The sequence below is a fragment of the Ictidomys tridecemlineatus genome, chromosome 2 (assembly GCF_052094955.1).
Source record: "Ictidomys tridecemlineatus isolate mIctTri1 chromosome 2, mIctTri1.hap1, whole genome shotgun sequence".
Lineage (NCBI taxonomy): Eukaryota > Metazoa > Chordata > Mammalia > Rodentia > Sciuridae > Ictidomys > Ictidomys tridecemlineatus.
This window is the reverse complement of record NC_135478.1, coordinates 66,621,911-66,641,876: the sequence shown is the minus strand read 5'-3', so window position 1 is coordinate 66,641,876 and position 19,966 is coordinate 66,621,911. Positions and strand designations below refer to the sequence as shown.

The 19,966-nt window shown below is 38.7% G+C and overlaps 1 protein-coding gene across 8 annotated transcripts in view; it reads right to left on the bottom strand.

Annotated features, from left to right (window-relative positions):
- LOC144375117 (transport and Golgi organization protein 1 homolog) overlaps positions 1-19,966 on the bottom strand; it is a 107,792-nt gene that overhangs the window by 67,599 nt on the left and 20,227 nt on the right. For 4 of the 8 annotated variants that reach the window (XM_078038670.1, XM_078038669.1, XM_078038672.1 and 1 more), the window contains 4 exons: positions 18,583-18,693; positions 14,792-14,906; positions 13,849-14,002; positions 10,280-10,445 (listed from right to left, as the gene is read on the bottom strand). The exons of 1 other annotated variant lie outside the window; for it this stretch is intronic. In XM_078038670.1, the coding sequence (XP_077894796.1) occupies positions 10,280-10,445; positions 13,849-14,002; positions 14,792-14,906; positions 18,583-18,693 (546 nt within the window). Of the gene's footprint in view, positions 1-10,279; positions 10,446-13,848; positions 14,003-14,791; positions 14,907-18,582; positions 18,694-19,966 lie in introns of those variants that run through there. 3 more of the 8 variants (XM_078038671.1, XM_078038673.1, XM_078038676.1) reach the window with 3 other exon arrangements.

Sequence of the window (19,966 nt, the reverse complement as noted above, 5' to 3'; positions counted from 1 at the left end):
TATCATTAAATTTTGCCAGAATGCAAAGAAGATAGAAAAATGAGAACCACAAGAGAAAATGTCACATATAAAAAAAGTTCCGTGAGCTGACCCAGATGTTAGGATTAGCAGAAAAAAAATTTAAAAAGTTTTTATAACTAATTTCAAGGAATTAAAGAAAAGCTTAATCATAATGAATAAGTAGATATGGGTGTCAACATATAAATGAAAAATTTCTTTTAAAAGAAAAAGTATAGTATTTGAAATGAAAAATTCATGAAACAAATCTATCATCAGATTATATAGTGCAAAAACATCAAAAAGTTAACTTGGAGATAGACCAATAAAAATTATCTGGTCTAAAAATCAGAAAGAAAAAAATAGAGACTTGGTTACTATCATTACAAAGTGACCTAATATACATATAATTAGATTTCTAGAAGAATAGAGGCATAAATTGTACAGAAAAAATATTTAAGACAATGATGGCTAAAATTATCTCAAATTAACAAAAAAGATGTTAACAGATTTAGGAAACTCAGTGAATACTAAAGTTAGTTACAAAGCAAATCACATCTAGATGCATCAGAGTCAACTGTAAATAATCAATTAGGAGGAAAAAGGTGTTGAAGGCAATTAGAAAAAAGTCGTGTGTTATGCATAGGTAAAAATGACTAAAATGATAGCTGACTTCTTATCAGAAATGAGAGATTAAAGTTAACGGAAAGGTTTAAGGTGCTAGAAGACAAAAACTGCTAATCTAGGATAAATACTCTTCAAAAATGAAAGCAGAATAGACATTTTCAAATAAATAAAAAGTAAGAAAATTCAATACCAATAGATCTCTACTATTAACAATGCTAAAAGAACCTCTTCAGGATAAAAGGAGATGATCCATCAGGTAGAAACAGATGCACTGTGTGTTTTAGTTCACTGTGTAATAAATTTAATGGTTTAAAATAAAAATTCTTTGTTATTTCTCCTTATTCTATGATTTGACTTTACATAACCTGATGGGTCCTTTGCTCTAGGTATTTATTAGTGCTTATGTGGTTTCCTTTAGCAGGGATTGTTTAACCAAAGGTAGAACTGACAAAATAGCTTTGTTTACATGTCTGCTAGCTCAACTGGTTGGGTCAGGCTTATCTCCTCAAATGCTTTTAGTCATTCAGTCATTCTAAAATTTTTTATTTGTTGATTAGATTTCTAGAGGATAAAAGTAGAAGGTATACACCTTCCCAAGGTGTTAGGTCTAGGATTGGCATGGCATCACTTTCACCAAAAATATATTTTGTTCATTAAAACAAGACAAAAGACCAGCCCAGACTCAGCGGGTGGGAAAATAGATATTACTTCATAATGAGAGAAGCAACATGATACAGGAATGTGGAGAATGTGGAGAATTTGGGGTAGATATTTTTAAAGACAATGCACCATAAACAGAAATGAAAAGTACTAGAAATACTAAAATGTAGGTAAATATAAAAGGCAATATGTATACATATTTATTCTTTTAATTTCTTGGAAACATGACTAAGGTAAAAAACATAGGGTATACAGCTGTAATATGTATGACGACAAAGCACAAAGGACTTGGGGAGATGTGAGAAAGTATCACAATTTAAATTATGAAAACTGTGATAAATTAAAGAATGCATTTCATAATTCCTGGAAACATTGCTAAAACAATAATGTAAAGCAATAAAGCTAAACGCTAATGGATAAATTGAATAAAATTTAATTTTTATTTAATGTAATTTTATTTAATTACATTAAATAAAAATATGAATAGAACGAAAACAAGAAATAGATAAAAATACATCATGAATAGTAAGCCAAGAAGAATGCAGAGGCTATACTAACATCAGATGAATTTAATTCAAGATAAAGAGTTTTATAAGAGATAAGAAAGACATTTCATAATACCATAATGTGTTTTTAAGAACACAGAAACATGACACCATACAACCAAACATTTATATGCCCCAAATATATGAAAGCTGACAAAACTGAAGAGACAAATCTATACTTTGAATTTTTAACACCCTTTTAACAACTGATAGTAACACTATAAAAAAAAATCACTAATGATACACAAGAGTCTGAACAAAACTATCAACCACCTTAATCTTATTGACATTGACTGACAATGCCCAACAACTCCAGAATATATATTTTTTTCTAGTCCTCATGGAAACTTGCAAGATAGGTTATATTCTTGGCAAAAAATTTTAAATATTGAATTTCAGTTTGTTTGCTGATCACAGTAGAAATAAATGGGGTATTCTTTAATAAAACTGGTCATTAAATAAAAGCCCTACAAATCATCAACAAACAGTGTTTTAGTTATCTATTGTTATATTTTTAAAAATTCCAAAATTTAGTGGCTTTAAAAAACCATTTGCTGGGAGTGGTGGTGCACACCTGTAATTCCAGTGGCTCAGGAGGCTGAGGTAGGAGGATCGAGAGTTCAAAGCCAGCCTCAGTAATGGCGAGGCACTAAGCAACTCAGTGACACCCTGTCTCTAAATAAAATACAAAATAGGGCTAGGGATGTGGCTCAGTGGTCGAGAGCCTCTGAGTTCAATCCCCACTACCAAACAAACAACCATTTTATTTCTCATAATTTTGTAAGTCAAGACTTTAACCAAGGTTCTGCTCCAGTGTCACCTAGGCTCACCCATACAGCACACGCCTGATTTAGACTACAAGGTCTGAGATGGCTTTGTATGTCCGGAACTAAGGTGCTGACTGTTGGCTTTATATAGTCTCCCTTTCCATGTGGTCTTTCATATGTCAGGGGCTTTCTTCAAATGGACTCTCCCTCCAGTAAGATAGCCTGAGCTTCTTTACAGTGTGGCACAGGGTACCACAGAGAAGAAAAAATGAGTTTGTGCCTTTAAAGGATACAGTCAGTCCTTCCTCAAGTCTCAATCTTGGGTAGGATCTTGGTCCATGCATTTTGGGGGAATTTATAGTTGGATGACATTTTAATCTACATTACTATGTGAAATGTCTTTGTTTTTATGATTTCATTTTTGCTACATTGTTCCTTTTCCATACAATTAACTACAATATAGGATAATCTATTAACGATAATGTCTCTTCAATTGGTTGTATGAAGCTTGCTCTATAATAATTTATATAGAAAGAACTTATGGGAATAATATTCTCTAAATGACAATTTCCTGATTTAAAAACATATAATTTGTAGCCAGTACAATAGTGCATGCCTATAATCCTAGCTACTCAGGAGGTTGACAAGTAGGAGAATGGTAAGTTTGAGGAGAGCCTGGGCAACTTGGTGAGACTCTGTCTCAAGAAAAATAAAAACAAAACAAACATTAATGACTGCAGATGTAGCTCAGTGGTAGAGCACTCCTCAGTTCAATCCTCAGTGCTGGGGGTTAAAAAAGGTCATTCATCACCATACTAAGACACTCCTTAGAGAAAAGTAATTGCAAGAACATTGTTCTCCTTCCTTGGGATATGTTTTTTTTTTCCTAGATTGGAATCTAGAAAGCCTTTTGTGTGCTTTATGCTCTCATTATGGTTATGTGGCTTTTTAAATCTTGTTCATGCCATTGGATGTAATATCAGATTTTGGGTTTTTTTGGTGGTGCTGGGGATTGAACCCAGAGCCTTGTGCGTGTGAGGCAAGCACTCTTCCAACTAAGCTATATCCCCAGCCCCAGTGGATTTTTTTTTTGGAGGGGAATCTCTTCTCAACACATTTTGTGCCAGATTGTACTTGAGAAAGGGAAGTGATATGTACAACATGGAACGATATTAGTTTCTGATTTTCCCACTTTTTAAAATCTTTTTTAAAAAATTATTTATTTTTAATTCTAATTTGTAATATATGACAGCAGAATGCATTATAATTCATATTACACATATGGTACACAATTTTTCATATCTCTGGTTGTATACATAGTCACATCAGTTGTGTCTTTTTTTAAGAGAGAGAGAGAGAGAGAGAGAGAGAGAGAGAGAGAGGGGGGGGGAGGGAGGGAGGGGAGAGATTTTTAAATATTTATTTTTTAGTTCTCGGCGGACAAAACATCTTTTTTTGTATGTGTTGCTGAGCATCGAACCCGGGCTGTATGCATGCCAGGCAAGCGCGCTACTGCTTGAGCCACATCCCCAGCCCCTAGTTGTGTCTTTATATGTGTACTTTATATGTGTCTTTATATGTGTTCGCCAGGACAAGCCTCTAAACTGGAAGCTAATAGCCATGTTATCTTGTGTGCTCTCTTCTTCCACATCATCACTTAGGTTTGAGTAAGGCTAAAAACTAATGACATAAAGAACAGAAGGAAATTTTCTTGTGATTACTGTATATTGTTTAAAGACAGCAAAGAATCAACTATTTGTAGCATTTTGAAAAATCCACATATAAATTTTTACTAGACTTTAAAATTTCTTCTTTGATACTCTGGTTCTACTCAAATGGTCCACTCTCAGAGGGGAAATTCAGAGAATCCTGGGAGAGTCATTATTTGTGAAGTCATAGTTATGAACAAAATCCTTTCTTGCAAAGACTTTCAAGCTGCCTCCCTTTAGCTTTCACTCATTAGTGCTGGTTGATACCTGATGCTATTAAAAAAAATCTGATCCTTATCTCACACATCCCTCTCACAAATATTGTAGAAGTACATTGTGATCCCACGAATCTTTGTCCATGGCCATCTTTCCAGAATTCCCCAACTGTCTCTCATTTCACAGGGTTTAATCAACCTCCTTCCATCCTATTTCATATAAAGTAATCAACATTCCTTATAAAAGCTGACAGCACTTGGGTCCCCAGAACAATCCTTGTTGAGAAGAAAAAAAAGAAATCATGACCAAATAGTAGAGAAGGCAGCCGAGTCACTTAAAAGCTAAAATTGTAATAAAAGAGAAAAGAATGATCAAGGAACCAATTAAAAGACTATTCATGTATTTTTCTCCTAAGAACCATCAGCCATGCTTCCGTTTGCACAGGTCGTTGGAAAGCAAAGCAAAATCCAAAGGACCACCAGGAAAAGTAACATCTTACTCCCCTAGTCCAGCTGCTGACCCCTCTCCACAATCTCTATTTGCAATGGAAATCTTACACCTTCTGGATGAGACAGAATGATGTAAACCGCTGGCCAAACAAATGGGAAGGCAGCAGCCTATTGTTAGTTCCTGGTTCACTTCCATTAACCAGTACCGGCTCAAGGGGCGGGCAACTCCATTTCCACCTTCAAAGGAGGAGTTGGGCGGGGCTAGGTTTTGCGCATGCTCCCAAGGCAGGTTTCTGGGCATGCTCAGCTTACCATATAACTGTGCTTTTTAAAAAACTTGGCATTAAAGATAAAGCAACCTTACTTTATACTTAATTGTGAATGGGCTGCTCTAACTACTCCTCTTTCATATTCATTTGGTATTTTTAACCATGCTTTATGTCTTCACTCTGTTTCAAAGAGGCAGCTGGAGCCCACAGGTCTAGACCCTCATCTGGGTCCTGCCAGAGGAACCATCTACCACAAAGAGAATCAAGACAGTCATCGAAGACAACATTCCAAATTTTTATCCAAGTAGAGAATCCAACAGTTAAACTGTCTGCAAAAATGTAATTTTTTTTGTAGGTAGACTGAAAACACTGCAATTTTATTTTGTTCTGAAAACACTGCAATTTTATTTTGTTCTAGTAAATAAAGTCAATCTAGATGAGTACAGAAAAGGGTGGAAACTTGGTACTAAGGTAATCAAATACAACTTAAAAATATGACCACACACATCTATTTTTTCTCTAACCCAAAACAGCTAAAGGACAATACACAGATTTCTAAAAAGATATATGAGGCAATGGTAGATGAAACAGTGCACGAATTCTTTGGAAGATAAAAAGTGGATAAGAGGACAACAAATTCAAAAGAGCTGTGGAACCAAAACACTGGTATCTAGCTGGGGCTGACTGCAGGAACTGAAACCCTTTCAGTTCTCCAAAAACTCAGATGCACAAGCACAGGCACCACAGTATGGAGGAACTGAGAGGATCCGCACACCAAACACCAAGAGTACCACGTGCCCTCAGCTCCCTGTCTTTCCAATTTAAACCACCAATTTCACTGTAATGGTATAGGACTCATCTTAGGATACAATGAGTTTTCCAGTGAAATCTTCAAATCTGACTCCCCCAGTGCAAAAGCTGGCTTGCCAACCAGTGCTGTTGGCATGAGGCCCAAAGGCCACCCACCTGTTCACAACAGAGCTGCCTGTCAGCTTTGGGGAATTTCACCAGCAGGATGATCAGAGGACACCAGATGTTTCAGATAAACTGCTAACAAGAACAAGAGACTCCAAAACAAAACTTTTAAAAAGAGGAGGAAGAAGGAAAAGCAAATAGAGGAAAAAGAGATAATACAGTGGGCATGGTAACACTTTCTGAAAAGATATAATAAATATCCTCCCTGAGATATATTTTAAAAAGCTATAATAAATGTCCTCGGGGAGGATATTATATCCTTGAAATGGGAATAGGATACGATTAAAACAACAAGCTGAGAACAAGAAAGAGTTCTTGAAGAATATAAATGTGATACTGTCATAACAAATTTTAAAGATAAAACACAAGAAAAGTCCAAGAACTGTGTTCTGTAAAATAATGCCAATTGCCTAGATTTTGAATTCTCCATATATTCCATAAAAACCACACCAGTCAACAAGGATAATCAAACCACCCCTAATCTAAGCCTACCACAAAATTAGGAGTTGGGAACTACTATAAACTTCCTCTTGAAGGTAAACAGAGAATGAACATCCCAAACCAGCTGAGCTCTGAAGCCCTCACTGGTCTGGGGAGGCAGACAGAGACTGCACAGGAGCAGGACAGTGGGGCTCCAGCAGTGCCAGACAGATGAAGTTCATCCTCCAGAATGAGGTCACCCCAGGATGACTGAGATTGGTAGTTCAGAGCAGTGGCTGCTTAGGAATTCAAAGGAAGGGCTGGAAGGAGACGCAGTCAGACATCTAGGGACGCTCTGCTCTCGGGTGAGAAAGGGGTAATGCAGACAGCCTTTGACAGTCTATGGCAGGGAGAGAGAGAGAAGCAATGGGAGAAAATTCAGAAGGACAAAACCAAAAGCCTCACCCAGCCCTTTCCCTACCAGTAAAAAAAGCACCCTACTGAAGCCACTGTGCTTCTCTGTATTGATGAGAGAAAGAACTCTTTTTCGGGGTGGGGTGGGGTGGGGTGGAGAGGGAGGTACTGGGAATTGAACTCAGGGGCATGAACCACTGAGCCACATCCCCAGCCCTATTTTGTATTTAATAGAGACAGGTTCTCACTGAGTGCCTCGCTTTTGCTGAGGCTGGCTTTGAACTCATGATCCTCAGCTTCTGGAGTCACCGGGATTACAGGTGTGCACCACTGTGCCAGGCTAGAAGGAACTCTTGAATTAAGAATCTCAGTAAGGGTGAAAGATCTATATAATGAAATTTACAGAACCTTAAAGAAAGAAATCAAAAAAAGACCTTAGAAGATAGAAAGATCTACCTTGCTCTTGGATAGGCAGAATTAATATTATCAAAATGACCATACTTCCAAAAGTGCTATACAGATTTAATGCAATTCCAATCAAAATCCCAATGACATTCCTCATAGAAATAGAAAAACAATCATGAAATTCATCTGGAAAAATAAGAGACCCAGAATAGCTAAAGCAATCCTTAGCAAGAAGAGTGAAGCAGGGGGCATCACTATATCAAACCTTAAACTATACTACAGAGCAACAGTAACAAAAACAGCATGGTATTGGCACCAAAACAGATTTGTAGACCAATGGTACACAACAGAGGATACAGAGACTAACCCACAAAACTACAATTATCTTATATTAGACAAAGGTACCAAAAACATGCACTAGAGAAAAGATAGCATCTTCAACAAATTGTGCTGGGAGAACTGGAAATCCATATGCAACAAAATGAAATTAAACCCCTATCTCTCACCATGCACAAAACTCAACTCAAAATGGATCAAGGACCTGGGAATAAAACCAGAGACTCTGCGTTTAATAGAAGAAAAAGTAGACCCTAATCTCCATCATGTGGGATTAGGCTCCAACTTCCTTAATAAGACTCTTTTGGTGCCAGAATTAAAATCAAGAATCAATAAATGGGATGGACTCAAACTAAAAAGTTTCTTTCTTCTCAGCAAAAGAAACAAATCTGTGAGGTGAATAGAAAGCCTACATCTTGGGAGCAAATCTTTACCCCTCACACATCAGATATAGCACTAATCTCTAGGGTATATAAAGAACCTCAAAAGCTAAACACCAAAAAAACCCAAATAACCCAATCAATAAATGGGCCAAGAACCTGAACAGACACTTCTCAGAAGATAATATACATGAAAAAATACATGAAAAAATGTTCATCATTACTAGCTATTAGAGAAATGCAAATCAAAACCACTCTAAGATTTCATCTCACTCGTCAGAATGGCAGCTATTATGGATACAAACCACAATAAGTGTTGGCTAGGATGTGGGAGAAAAAGGCACACTCATACACTGCTGATTGGACTGCAAATTGGTGCAGCCAATATGAAAAGCAGTATGGAGATTACTTGGAAAATTGAGAATGGAACCACCATCTGACCCAGCTATCCATCTCCTCAATCTATATCCAAAGGACTTAAAAACAGTATACTACAGGACACAGATGCATCAATGTTTACAGCAGCACAATTCACAATAGCTAAACTGTGGGACCAACCTAGATGCCCTTCAATAGATGAATGGATTAAAAACTGTGGGGTGTGTGTGTGTGTGTGTATGTGTGTATACACACACATACACACACACACACACACACACACACACACACATACAATGGAATATTACTCAGCAATAGAAGAAAATAAAATCATGGCATTTGCAGGTAAATGGATGGAGTTAGAAAAGATAATACTAAGTTAGCCAATCCCAAAAAACCAAATGCTGAATGTTTTCTTTGATATAAGGAGGCTGATTCATAGTGGGATAGAGAGTGGGAGATGAGAGGAACAACAAGCTCTAGATAGGGCAGAGGGGTTGGAGGGGAAGGGAGGAGGCATGAGGTTATTAATGATGGTGGAATGTGATAATTATTATCCAAAGTACAGGTATGAATACAAGAACTGGGTGTGAATATACTGTGTATACAATCAGAGATATGAAAAATTGTGCTCTATATGTATAAGAATTATAATGCTTTCTGCTGTCATATATAAATAAAAATTTTTAAAAAAGGTCAGTAAAACCCTCTCACACCAGCCCATATTGACTCCCTCTTACTGATACAGGAGAACAGTCATTTTAAAAATAATCATGAGAAAGAAAAACCCTTCCAAGTCTGAAATTCAAATATTTCAGAACAGAAAATGGACAAAAAGATAAATATTGGGGCTAGGGTTGTAGTTCAGTGGCAGAGTGCTTACTCAGCATGTGTGAGGCACTGGGCTCGATCCTTAGCCACCACATTAAAAAAATAAAATATGGGCATGCTGTCTATCTACAACTAAATGTATATATATATATATATATATATATATATATATATATATATATATATATAGAGAGAGAGAGAGAGAGAGAGAGAGAGAGAGAGAGAGAGAGAAGGGGGAGACACCAAATTTGAGAAAAAAAAAAGGAAGACAAAATGATCTCCTACACCTCATGGGTCTTTTTTTTTACTATGTATATTTTTAGTTGAAGTTGGACACAATGCCTTTATTTTTACTTTTGTTTTTATGTGGTGCTGAGGATTGAACCCAGGCCCTTGCACGTGCGAGGTGAGTGCTCTACCGCTGAGCCACCACCCCAGCCCCCCACCTCATGGGTCTTAAACGACCTAAAGCACATGACATAGTAGTACTGTTGATGAACACAATAAATGTCCATAAATATCAGTTGCAATTTAAAAAACATTCTACTATTGAGAAGAGGAATCACTGTGCAAAGCACCACCATAAAGATAGGAGGTTTACCAAATAAACTCCAGAGAAGATGTCTGCGTCAAGGGAGAAAAGGTTCAAATTTAATCCTTGAGACTGACAGGATCATAAACATTAATATCATCACTTGGATTCAAAGTCCAGCTTCAAGGGAAAAAGGATTATTCTGGCAGTTCTTGGACCAGGAAGCCTTAAGAATGTCATCAGATGACTACAGGGCTGGGTAGGAAAGAAAGGTCCCAGAGCAGGACACAGGACTTCCTGTGGGGACGCATCTCACTCACACCCTACCTTGAGGTGATGGAGTCACTGGCTCACCTAACCCCAACTCACTTCCTTCCTCCTGCTCTCTGATCCCTCCTCCAGCTGCAGGCAGGGCATCAGAGGCCCACTGGCTATTCTCTGTCTCTCCCAGGATGGACTCCAGGTCTCCCTCCTCCAGGGTGCTCCCCTCAGAGGACAGCAGTTTATCCAAGCCAAATTTCAGTATGTCACTCAACTTGAATGAAGAAAATGAGAGATCCAGTTAGTTCTCATGAAAACACAGATGAGGATGTGTGACTTGCTAAGTGTCTAAATGATACCAGGTAATTCTTTCCCTGATGGACTTTCTTCTCTTCCATCACAAATGACACCTGCCAGGCTGTTTTGAAGTTGGATGAGGAATAAGCAGAGAGGTGATAAATGATGATCAGAGATGTTGACTTTGACAATTATTTACAATACCAAAAAAAAATTGGGGCCTCCAATTTTTTTGAGGAGTGGGGGCAGATAAAATGATTCCAGCATCTTCTATAGCACTTCTCACCAGCATTTTTTACAGGCACTTCCAGCAGTCCTGAGAGAACTCAGAGAACCTGTTGGCTACCTTCTTACCTCTCCCACTGCCAAACTCTTATAAAGAGAAGGTGCCACTGAATACCTCATCTCACCATGAGCTGCCACCTGTCCTTGCCAAGCCGCTTTGCTACTACAGTGGTTTATGGGACCCACTTTGGCAAAACCATAACCACCCTGATCACCAGACCCAAAAGCCCTTTCTCAATTTCAATCTCCCTGGATAGTCCTGCAGCACTCCCCATCCTGCCCTCTTGCTCCCCCTAGGGGATATACTCAGCCTACTTCCTATGGCTACAAGAACCAGAATCTTAGATAGTGTTACCTGGCTTTCATTTGCTACTTGCAACTCTCCACCTCCCTAAGTACTATCTCTTAGGAATTCTGAACCAATTGGGATCCACATCATGGGACTTCATTTTCATTTTGCCCTTTTAGATTTGGTTAGTTATCTCTAGATTGCCTATTCTGTAACTTGGAAACTTTAGCTTGAAAATACCCGAGATGAAAACTATGACAAAAACTAAGCAAAACCATACCTGTTATATTTATATTTAACTTTGGTGTACATATATATATATATATATATATATATATATATATATATATATATATATATATATATAACCAAGCCAAATGGCTTTGGCATTTAGTACCCAAAAGAGAAGAAAGCCAAGTATTTATGATGAGGCTCAGTCCATACTGGGACCCTTCCCTCTTCCACTCCTTGGACTATGTCTCCTGGCTTCCCTCGCTACTGCTCACTCACAACATGTCTTTAAGGAACTACCCATTTTTTAAATGAAAACCACTTTATTATAGTAACTAAGAGCATGTAGTTGGAAGTTAAAGAGTGCTCGGATTAGAGTCATGAATCTGATGTTTGGAAAATTTCTTAAGATGGAGGTAAAGACAACGTCTATCTCATTTTTTTTTTGTTATTCTTCTTCTGAAACAACTGGAAAAAGTGCATGTCACACAATGCTTAGCACACAGTACGCATTCAATAAGTGTTCACCGCATCTGTATCTGTTCTCTGTTTCTGTTGTGTTCTCCTTCTAAGACAAGGAACCTGCTTTCCTTTATCAGGACTTCACTGCTCTATACTGCTTAGATTTATCAAACCAGAACCACGTCTTTTACTATTAGATTCTTTTAATAACTTAAAAAAATGTCCTGCTGTATTTTGAGACAAGGCAGTGAGTTATCACCCTTGTTCCTGGCAACCATAAATAACTCACAGTCTGGTGGGGAGGAAAGAATCAAGACAGAACCAGAGTGTGATTTCTTGCCATGGCTTGGGCAGGAAGTCCCACCGAGGTCCTCTCCACCAGCCCATAGTTTGTTCTGGCCCCAGGATCTGGTCCCATGGCAGAGTTTGTGCCTGTGCATTTCACAATGATGTGCTAGCAGCCAATGTCACAGGGAAACCCCTGACTGAATGCCTGGAGCTCCCTCCACTGGGGAAGCATCTCCTCTAACTCCTGACACCTGTGCCTTCACAACAGCCCATGATGAACTCCTCTCCCAACGTCCTGTAAAGAAGTATATTTAGACACCTACAGTGTACACGCACCTCTCTCTCAAGCTTTCACCTTCCATTTGAAATTGCCTCTTCAATAGTGTGAAAATAAAATGCACAGCCTGCCTGGCCACCATGACAGATGAGCATGCAGAAGACTCAAAACACAAAAGGCCAAAGACTCCAGTTACTCTCTAAGATAAACTAAAGTCAAGCAAAGAAACAAAACCTAGGGTTCTTCTTTCGGGTTCTAGTACACCCAAATCTGTGACCCTTTCCTGCAGGTCAGTGACTCCCTAACAAAAACAGCACCTTCCCTGTCTGCAATGCTGATGTGTAAGGATACAGATGTGAGAAAACTGCCATTTTTAGACTCATGCTTGGGCTAGTTGTAAATTTGATGATTCTGCTTGTAATACTGTGTAATTTTTTCCCTTTCATATACCTCTTGAATTTTTTGTTTGATAAGCTGATCCTTTTAAAGCCTGGTTTTTCTTGCAAACTTTTCTAATTCCTTTCTTTTCTGAGTCTCCCTCTAACAATAATGTATATTGATTTTTACTACAAACTCTGTTGACTAAAGCCTACATTATCTTCATCTTTCTAATTTCTATCCCTATCTTCCTACTTTCTACTCTCATCTTTCAGGCTTAAAGGCTTAAAGCCATCTTGGAACTTGCTCTCTCTCACTGCCTGCCTCAAAAGAATAGCCAACTCCTGTCATTTCTCTGCAGTTTCCTACAGCAGACTTTCCCACAGCTACTACCTTTTCTCAGACATTTATTACTCTCTTCATGCTTGAATCATACTAGATACTAGGGGTTGATCTCTCTGCATCTAATCCCTCAGAAGGACTTGGGGTATATTATAATATAGGTTCAATTTTATCTCAAAGGCTGCTGCTAAGGAATAACTCTAAACCTCCTACCAAAAGAGAGCTCTCTAGGATATTCTAAGACAGCATTTGACTCCCATCTAATTTTTCCTTCTTCAACAAATTAACTCTAGTGCTTTCATCCCTATATCCTATGGCATAATTTTGAATTCCTAATCTTGTTCACTCATCTCTGAGTATGGAATGAGTACTGTAAGTCACTACTCAAAGAGTCTGGGATTAAGGAGGAGGTATGGAACTAATCATCACTGATTAAAAAAAAGGAAGAAAAAAAAGAACTTAAATTCTCTCTGAGGTAATCATGGCACACTCATCTTTAGAAGCCATAAAGAGATTAGATCCATGATGTTCAGTTACATGCTCAAAGTCATACATCCAATAAGGGATAAGATGTGAATTTCAATCCAAGTTAGATGGTTCAAAGCTCATTCTCTTTATTCTATTTTCTCTGCCTTTAAATGCCACCCTCATTTTTAGCTTGTATGGCACCTTGCATGTAGTTAGGTACTGAGAGGGTAAGAATTAGGCCAATGAAAAAATGTGTAATTTGCAATAATGGGTGGTTAATGCTGGTCCTTTTTATTTGCATTCTCATCCACAGATAGTACTGGTTATAAATCATGAGACTCTAGAAAGAACACATTTTACCTGGAGGTCAGGATCAGCCAAAGGTTTCTGGGCTCCCAGAGTAAAATGGTCTCTTTCTATGATCGTGTTGGTGAGCTGCAGTTTGGAGGCTGCTTTCCTATAAACTATTTCTTCCACAGTGTCTCGGCCAATCAGCTGGATCACTTTCACAGCCCTGTATGGGAGTCAAATGAGAGCAGTGTTAGAAGTCTGCAAAGCTGGGGAAAAAAGCATGCCAGGAAAATACACCCAAAAGGAAGCAAAATCAAATGCCACATTCAGGGAACAATGAAAAGGACACTGCTCATTGGGACCTGAGCATTTGTTAGAGAAATCTGGCCTCAACTTCTTCCTGAACTTTTCCCCAAAAGAGAAAGAGGAAGGAAGATGAAGTGACCACTATTGGGCCTTCATCTGTAGCCAGGATAACCCCTGGCAGGCATGTTACCTCAAGTCAAAGGGTAGCTGAACACAACTTTGTTTCCTCTTTGTGATACTGGGAACCCAACCCAGGAGAGCTTTACCATGAAGTTATAATCCTAGCCTTAAAAAAAAAAAGTTTTGAGACAGGGTTTAGGTAAGTTGCAAGGTTGGCTTTAAACTTGATCTTCCTGCTTGAGTCTCCCATGCTGATAATGATTACAGACATGTGCACCCACTGGCTTTAACTTCATTTTTAAACTGAATTAGGATCTAACGTGAGAAACATGAACTAAATAAATTCTAAGTTTCTTCTAATCATTTTGGAATTTAACTGTTCTTTTCAACAAAGTGAGTCTGAACTGATCATGGGACCACTGATCCCCCAACATGATTCTACAAGCCAGCAGCACAATGGGGTACAAACCCAGTGGACTCTAACTCCAATGTGGCATTGTTGTCAGGACTACAGGGTCCACCTTCCTCCCCAATCCACAGCTGCAAGCCAACAGAGCAGAAAGGTGCCAATGTCTAACTCACTCACTTGTTCTGGCCAATTTGGTGAGCTCTGGCAGCTGCCCGCAAGTCATTTTGAGGATTAAAATCACTGTCAGAAAAAATAACAGTATCTGCTGCTTTTAAGTTCATGCCAACTCCACCTGAAAACCATACAAAAAAGGAGCATGATCAGCAACACACAAATAAGGAACTAGAAAACACACAAGGCAGGACTGGGTCCTACTGAAAATCTGAAATCAGTCCAACTGACTGGTTTCATCCTTCAAACTGAAATTTCTGCCCCAAACTTCAGGTTTTGACCACCCTACAGTGGTCAAAAGTGCTACCTCACCTTTCATTGCATGAACTGGGAAAATTTAATTATCAAATATAACAGAATGAGAGGTAAGCAGAAGAAAAGAATGCTTAAGTTAATTGCACGAAGACATTAAATATTTGTTTGAAAACCTTGATTGGATTTTGCTTCAAACAGTCTGTGAATAAGGACACAAGTTCTTTCAGAAAACAGCTCCAAAAATAAGAGGTCTGGGGGCTGCAGTTGTAGCTCAGTGATAAAACACAAGTGATAGAACACGTGAGGCACTGGGTTCCTTCCTCATCACCACATAAAAATAAATAAAATAAAGGTATCATCTGTTATGGTTTAGATGTGGTGTCCTCCAAAAGCTCACATGTGAGACAATGCAAGAAGGTTTGGAGGAGAAATGACTGGGATATGGCTTTAACCTAATCAGTGAATGAATCGCTAATGGGATTAACTGAGTGGTAACTGGGGCAGGTGGGTGTGGCTGGAGGAAGGGGTTCAGCAGGAACATGGCTAAGGGGTATATATTTTGTATCTGGACAGTGGAGTCTCTCTCTCTTTGCTTTCTGATCATGATGTGAGCTGCTACCCTCAGTCACACACTCCTGCCAGGATGCTGCCTCCCCTGGAGCTCCAAGGAATGGAGTCGGCCTTCTATGGACTAAGACCTCTGAAACCATGAGCCCTCCAATAAACATTCCTCCTCCACAGTTGGTTCTGGTCACAGAGGTGAAAAAGCTGACTAAAACAGTGCCCATCTACAACTAAAAATGTATCTTAAAACAAAGAGAGGTCTGCAGTGGGCAGTAAGAAACACACATGACCACACTTGCAGCTTCAACAAGGTAGGAAGACCTGACACTAGCTATGATTAGAGCAGATGATACCTGCCTCTGAGTGGAGAAAACCTGAGAGTGTCTTCCTGTACTGGTTTCCACACTGATCAAAGAAGATGTCATAAAATCAGTTCAAGACAAGAACACTCAATGCAACAACTCTCTGGTCTTTCTCCAATGGTGCAGGAAAAGGCCAAAAGAGCACTTTGGGTTCAGGAATTTAGAGTACTAAGAAGCAAACCACAGGCTTCTCTTTGATAAATGTGGAAACTGTACAGAACACACTCTAGCCAGGGTCACTGGAGCTCATTGCTAAAACAGGCCTGAAAGGGCTTGTTCCAAGAACTGAATGAAGGGTTCCTTTCTACAGGACTACTAACTCCTGGCTGGATGTAAGACAAGCCAGGCAGGAACATTCTCATTGAAGTCTTCCTATAAAATCAAAGTTGGAATAAAGAAATACTAATGACTGAATATGGAGAAAGACTAAGTTATACCCAATAATAAGAGCTACACTTCTATTTTACTACTGTCAAGCACTGCTCATGGCACTTTACATGTGTTGACTCTTCTAACCCTCACAACAACCCTGTGTCCTTGCTAGCACTATTCTCATTTTGCAGATGCTGAAATGGAAACAGCTAGATTAAGGGATTTATTTGAAGTTGCACCAGTAGAAGGTAAAACAGTCAGGATTCCATCCCATATTCCAGAATCTGAGGTCATTACTCCTGGGACAGAGACAGGGTCTCACAGTGTTGCCCAGGCTGGCCTTGAACTCCTGGGCTCAAGCCATCCTCCTGCCTCAGCCTCCTGAGTACCTGGAACTGTAGGCATGCACTACTGTGCCAGGCTCCAGAACCTTTTTGTCCACTGTATGCTAATTATCAAGGCAGTCATCTCATTTGAAAATGTGTTTGTGTTCCATAAGAATTATCTTTCTTGGGCTGGGGATGTGGCTCAAGCGGTAGCATGCTTGCCTGGCATGCATGCGACCCGGGTTCGATACTCAGCACCACATACAAACAAAGATGTTGTGCTCGCCGAAAACTAAAAAAAAATAAATAATTCTCTCTCTCTCTCTCTCTCTCTCTCTCTCTCTAAAAAATAATAATAATAAAGTTGCTTTGTCATCACTAAAAAAGTTTTAAAAAAATTATCTTTCTCTTGAGTTAATAGTGGCTAGTGCAGCCCTTCTTCACCAAAGATGATATTTTAAGCTGCATTTAGTTGTTTGGGACATATTCCTAAGCTATCGCTGCCATCTGCCGGCAATATGTGGTAACAACCTCGTGGAAAGCTGGAAGGAAACATTAAATGAAAATGCGGCACAGGTATAGCTACAACACGATGGCAAGTATGACAGTTAGTGCGTGGAAAAGGCTAATGTCCAGGACTGCTTCAGCTTCTAGATAATCTACTCTGAGGCCTCCAAGGAGATTAACTAATTTTAGATGTTTCAAACATTATTTGCTCTCTAAATATGAAAAAAAAATCTTAAAACGCGGGGCTGGGGATGTGGCTCAAGCGGTAGTGTGCTCGCCTGGCATGCGTGTGGCCCGGGTTCGATCCTCAGCACCACATACAAACAACGATGTTGTATCTGCTGATAACTAAAAAATAAATATTAAAAAATTCTCTCTCTCCCTCTAAAAAAAAAAAATCTTAAACACATAAATGGAATTCCTCTCCCAACACTGACCATGCCTTTGACCACATCCTTTGAGCTTCCCCAAAGACTAATCATGAGACAATGGGACTGAATGTGGTATGTGACCTGGGAAGAGACTGGACCAAAGGAATCTGATTGTATCTTATTATTGGCTTTAAAACACACACTAGAGAAATGATCTCCTGATACTCAAGGGTCATATCTAACACTTCTTTTATAGACCCATATAGTACAAAGCACTTACTAAGTGCTTTCTACATAAGGATGACCTTTCGTTCCATAAAGACATTAATTTCTTTATCATCAAGGACACAATTCCTGTTTGTGTTACTATATCTATTCTATCAGGATTACCATCAAAAAAGTAAGATCATGAAACTCAGACTATGAATTCAAAATTAATTTAGGGCTTTTTGATTCAGAATGTAAGAAAAATTCCATTTCCCCAAACCGATTTCAAATTATTTAATACTATGTGAAAGCAACTGGGAAAACCACAAGTGTCATTTATTTATGATTAAGTCATATGGACAATACCATGATAATTATAAATAGCTGTCAGTTTCACTTTAGTCACATTTTAAACAACAAATCTTTATTAAACTTTATAACACTCTTTCAGAGGTACTCCTGGAGGAAGGGAAACTAGAAAATAGATTATCTTATTTTCCAAATTCATGGCTAGGAAGGAGAATGAATGAATGTGAATAAAACTTTCCCCAAAATTAAAAACAAAACAAAACAGGACGTTCCCGGTCAGTGGTCTAAGTGGATTAGAATTACTTTCCAACAGGCCCAGGTTTCAGCCTCCCTTCTCATGATCACAGCTTCACAGGTTGAACAGAAAAGAGCTCCACACGTGAAGTCCAGTACTAGGCTACGTAAGTGTTTTGATTCTCTCCTTTTTCAATACTCCTTGGTAAGAACCTCTCCTTTAAGAGAATTAGGGGAAAACGTACCAGTGGTGGGATGACTGTCTGCTTCCTCAACACCCATAGGCCTACCTGCCCTGGTGCTCAGGAGAAAAACAAAGATGTGCTGCTGTCCAAAGTTCTTGATGGCCAGGTGTCTCTCTTCGCCTCTCACAGAACCGTCCACACGCTCATAGCTGTAGCCTTTACGTAGAGAAGACAACAACCACACACAGGTCCTTACTCTTTGCAAGGACTCTTAGGAAATAAAATAATCGAGTCATTCCTAAGCCAATGCCTATTTGTCCTTTCCACACCCAAGCCTGCCCTACTTTCAATAAAGCCCAAAGGAAAGATCTCAATTGTTTTATAACTTGATCTTGTTTCTTATTTTATGTGGTACTGAGGATTCAAACCATTGTCTCTCACATGCCAGGTAAGGGATCTACCACTGAGCCACAACCCCAGTCTGAAAGATCTAAATTTAGGGGAACAATTAATCACTTCAGTTAAGAGCTTTGTAATGCTGTGAACAACCAAAAAAAAAATTCATCACTTAATCCCTCTCGCCTTGCATAAAAGTCAACTCAAAATGAATGAAGGACCTAGAAATTAAACCAGAGACTCTGTGTCTAATAGAAGAAAAAGAAGGCCTAATCTTCATCGTGTGGTATTAAGGCCCAACTTCCTTAATAAGATTCCTATAGCACAATAATTAAAGTCAGGAATCAATAAATTGGATGGAATCAAACTAAATTTTTCTTCTTAGCAAAAGAAACAATCTGTGAGGTGAACAGAGAACCTACATACTGAGAGCAAATTTTTACCCCCTCACACATCAGATAGAGCACTAATCTCGGGGGTATATAAAGAACTCAAAAAGCATAAAAAAAAACCCAATCAACAAATGGACCAAGGACCTGAAAAGACACTTCTAGAAGAGGATATAGAATCAATTAACAAATATTTGAAAAATTAACATCTCTAGCAATTAGAGAAATGCAAATCAAAACTACTCTTAGATATCATCTCACTCCAGTCCGAATGGTAGCTATTATGAAGACAAACAACAACAGTGTTGGTGAGGATGTAGGGGAAAAGGGCACACTCATACATTACTGGTGGGACTAAAAATTGGTGCAGCCTATTGGAAAGCAGTATGGAGATACCTTGGAAATCTGGGAATGGAGCCAGCATTTGACCCAGCTATCCCTCTTCTCGGTGTATACTCAAAGGACTTAAAAACAACATCCTACAATGACACAGCCACAACAATGTTTATAGCAGCACAATTCACAATAGCTGAACTATGGAGCCAATCTAGATGCTCTTCAGTGGATAAATGGATAAAAGAAATGTGTCATGTATACACAATGGAATTTTACTATTCAATAAAAAAGAATAAAATCATGGCATTTTCAGGTAAATGGATGGCGTTGGAGAACATAATGCTAAGTGAAGTTAGAAAATCCCAAAA